This window comes from Parasteatoda tepidariorum, chromosome 5, assembly GCF_043381705.1.
Source record: "Parasteatoda tepidariorum isolate YZ-2023 chromosome 5, CAS_Ptep_4.0, whole genome shotgun sequence".
Taxonomy (NCBI): domain Eukaryota; kingdom Metazoa; phylum Arthropoda; class Arachnida; order Araneae; family Theridiidae; genus Parasteatoda; species Parasteatoda tepidariorum.
In genome coordinates, this window is record NC_092208.1 from 75,212,832 (window position 1) to 75,216,827 (window position 3,996).

At 28.9% G+C, this 3,996-nt stretch overlaps 2 protein-coding genes across 2 annotated transcripts; one reads left to right on the forward strand and one right to left on the reverse strand.

Annotated features, from left to right (window-relative positions):
• Window positions 1-540: 540 nt before the first annotated feature.
• On the reverse strand, window positions 541-1,251 carry LOC122269490 (stimulator of interferon genes protein). The gene has a single exon (XM_043042895.1). It carries the CDS (start codon window positions 1,249-1,251, stop codon window positions 541-543), a length of 711 nt encoding a protein of 236 aa, XP_042898829.1.
• A 569-nt stretch (window positions 1,252-1,820) lies between these two features.
• LOC107443685 (histone H4) lies at window positions 1,821-2,436 on the forward strand. The gene has a single exon (XM_016057632.3). The coding sequence runs from the start codon at window positions 1,931-1,933 to the stop codon at window positions 2,240-2,242; it is 312 nt and encodes a 103-aa protein (XP_015913118.1). The 5' UTR covers window positions 1,821-1,930; the 3' UTR covers window positions 2,243-2,436.
• Window positions 2,437-3,996: the final 1,560 nt, after the last annotated feature.

The window sequence follows — 3,996 nt, forward strand, 5'->3', positions numbered from 1 at the left end:
TTGCTTTTTTAAAAGTATTTTTGTGAAACTACCGTTTTTCCTTAAGTTGAATTTGTGTAGGTACCGCTAAACGGTAGTAAATTTACCTTCTACAGACAACTGTATAAATAAATGAATTAGACACTTACAATAAATTTTTCTAAATTTAAATTCATAGGAAATTGGAAGCTATTTAACAAAAATATGATAAATGATTAAAAGTCTATTAATTATCCATAATATCATAACTAAAAGTAAAGATACTATATATATAGTATAATACACAGAGTTCAGAATTGTTGGACAAAAAGTAATGGAATTAACACTGAAATGATCAACATCATATAAAATTTTATGAAAAAAGTAAACACTAATATCAAAAACTATAATAAAAGTAACATCTTCTTGTGAAGGCCTAATACTTTCAATATTTGTGAACAGCTATTATTACATGAAAACAACAAGCAATTCAGGTGAAAGTAGCATATAATTATAACAATGTAAAAATTTAGAAATGTAACAATTTCCTTAAAAAAGAAAGTTTTGGCAGCATTCATCATTCTAAGATTTGTATTTCCTAAATTCATGAACAGCTTCTACTTTCAATAAGACCTCAAACAATTCTTGTGATGGAAAATCATCATATTCTATAAGATGTACTAGTTCAGAACTTCCGCTGTCAGAGAGCTTTTTCTTTAAAAGTTTCGTAAATATTTCTCTTTGTTTATGCATATCTTCTATTGAGAGTAATCCTTTTTCTTTTAAAGAAAAGAGTACTTTCAATGGCTGAGCATATTCTAGTGCTAATCGAACTGAATTTTGAACATCATCATCACATATTATATGATAAACAGAGATGTTAAAGGTTCTTTTTGATATGCCGGCAATATTTATTTCTACCGGAATTAATTCCTTGCAGCGGTTAATGCAATCAAATTCGTCTATATATGTTTCAACTTTACAAGAGGAAGGAATTAAAATAAAAAGTTTATCAGACATATTTTTTATACTATGCCTACTTTTAAACATTCGAATTCGATGTTTTAAGTCTACATGTGGATGTCGAAGAATGTAATTTAAATAATTGTCATAATAACACAACGCACTACCATATCCTAACGATAAATCATTGTCTATAATCAAGTTCTCTGATTCAGTTAAAGATGGCTTATAAAACAAACGATGAAAAAAGATAACTAAAAATGTGAAAAGCAGCAATATAAGTTCTTGAGGAACTTTATAAAAATAACCACCAATAACGATTAAATTCATAATAATATATGAAATAAGATGCGTAGTTTTCTCTCTTTTTAAGAGATGCTTCCTAGCATCTTTCAATGTTAATGAATAATAAAGATGAAAAATATCTTTCACTAAAAAATAATTAGAACATGTAGAAAGTGGTAACGAAAACAGCCAAATATGTCCAAATCTTTCTTGCGTGAACAGTAATAACTTCAAAAGATGTAACATGGATATGATTCCCTTTATCATCTTTTTGGAAAAACTAATATTACTTTGATATAATACGGAACAGTGAGATCAATAATTTATTATCAAATCAAAATAACGGTTGTTTTGATTTTATGTAAATTAGCCATTTCCGACTGCCGATTTTTGTAGCTTTTACAAAATAATTTATTAAAATGTGCTCTAAGCTACTTATTTTTGTAAATTTTAAATACTACATATTTACACAATTATGAAAATGTATATTAAGAAGAAATAAAATGGCAACAGTTTTTTTCATTCTCTTTAGCTTTCTCACAGGTTCAAAGCTGAATACGAAACTTTCATTGGAGAAAATTTAAGGCTTCTCACAGGTTCGCAAATTACGTCATCATTTTATTATTATTTTAAATTCGACAGAACGCTTTTGTCGTCTGATCTAAATCGACGTTGCATATCTATTGTGTTTGTATCGCCGAGAATTTTTGTTTATTAGTTCAACATGTCTGGTCGTGGAAAAGGAGGTAAGGGCTTGGGTAAAGGAGGCGCTAAACGACATCGTAAAGTACTTAGAGATAATATTCAAGGAATAACCAAGCCTGCTATCCGTCGTCTTGCTCGTCGTGGCGGTGTTAAGCGTATATCTGGCTTGATATACGAAGAAACCCGTGGAGTGTTGAAAGTGTTTCTGGAAAATGTAATTCGTGATGCTGTAACCTATACTGAGCATGCTAAACGCAAAACCGTTACAGCAATGGACGTAGTTTATGCGTTGAAACGACAAGGCCGTACTCTCTACGGTTTCGGTGGTTGAACTTCGATGAGATGCTCTCTAATCATTCCTTCATCTATCATATATTTTGTGAGAACTCCTGCGTATTCTGTAATTTTTACTTATTGTCTTTGTAAGTCTAATTTTGACTAAATTTTTAATTGGATTTTAATGTTTGGAGCTGTCATTTCAGTTTAAATGTATCTTTTTAAAATAAACATCTTTTAGTAGTTTTATCTTGCTTTTCTTCTATTCATGCTTGTCTCTTGATTCTATTATGTATATAAATGTCTCTAGCATGTTATATATGCTCTAACTCTTAAATCTTCCTATTAATTCTAAAGTCTAATATTCTAGAAGTATCAAGTTAGCATGTTTTTCATACTTAAGGGATTTTTTATTAATATCTGAAATTTTTGCATAAATGATTTTTCAACTTTAAGTGTATTTAAATTCCTTTAATAGAAACTAAATACTGCTTTTTTGGCTAAATTAAGTTTAAGGCTCTGTATTTTCTCTATAAATGTGTAGTGTCAAATGTTTTAAAAAAGGATTAGGCAATGTAGATTTGTAGAAAAGTAGTTTTTTCATAGATTAGCTAGAAATGCCTATAATTTACTATTTATAAAACTTTTCGTGGTAATGTTTACTTTAGCAATGTTACAGAATTTTTTTTTCAACGTATGGAATTAAAGTGAGAGTATTAATAGGCCTGTACATGAGAACTTTCATTAGATATTATTGAATGTTTTAATTCTATGATAATCTTGAAGAGTATTGCGTTGCTGCGTGCACCTACATCGATGACTTAAAGAAACAAAATGTTTCTTTTTTGTACTTTCTCATTTCGTAAATTTCTGAAACAATTGACTTTACTTTTTTTCCTTTATAGAAATTAGGTTTATTGACTTGCATTAAAATATGCATGTGTATAAATTCATGTATTTTCACAAGAATAGTGAGTAAACCACGCAGGAGATTTAGTAAGCAGTGTTAATGTAAACAAATTCTCATGAAATGTAGCTTTGTATGTTTAATAGATAAATATATCATTGGAATAAATAAGTAAAATGTAAAATATATATACCTATGTATGGTTCTTTTTCACTAAATAAACAGGTTCTAAATTAAAACTTACATAATTTGAGGAATAATGAAAAGGTAGATTTAAACTGAAGTATGTTTTATCTTTATTTGCGAATTAACACTGTTGATGTGAAACTAAGGCAAACAAGTTTAAAGAGCACAAAAATATTTATAAAATTAATACAGACAGCTGTTTCGGATGCTCAAAGGGCAACCTTCAACAATGCAACAGAACTGCACTAATGAAGGTTGCCCTTTGAGCATCCGAAACAGCTGCCTGTATTTTATAAATATTTTTGTCCTCTTTAACGTTCTTTGCCTTAGTTTTGTATTTTAGCACAAAGGTTGCCCACTTGTGTACTTAATGTTGATAGGTCTGATTTTTATGGAAAGCATGAGAAATTCTATTAGAAAAACTTACCTTACTTGTTCATACAGCCTGTGGATAGCAATGTAAAGTGTGTACAGATGTAAAAGTTTAAATATTTTTAGGCTTAAGAACTTTTATTATTGGTTCTATTTTGTTTATTCGTACAACTCTTGCAACATTTTGTGGTACATTCGTTTCAACATTAAAAAATACATAGGAAACAAGGCATCACTTGTTTAGAAAGCAATTATTAAAATATTGGATTAGTATTGTGTAATTCATTACACTGAAAGAATAACTCAAATTTCCCAATGTTGATGTGACTTTAAGATAACTTTAA

What these genes read in the sequence shown, in the direction of transcription:
- LOC122269490 (XM_043042895.1), bottom strand. Translation starts at nt 1,251, where the DNA reads ATGAATTTAATCGTTATTGGTGGTTATTTTTATAAAGTTCCTCAAGAA.
- LOC107443685 (XM_016057632.3), top strand. Translation starts at nt 1,931, where the DNA reads ATGTCTGGTCGTGGAAAAGGAGGTAAGGGCTTGGGTAAAGGAGGCGCT.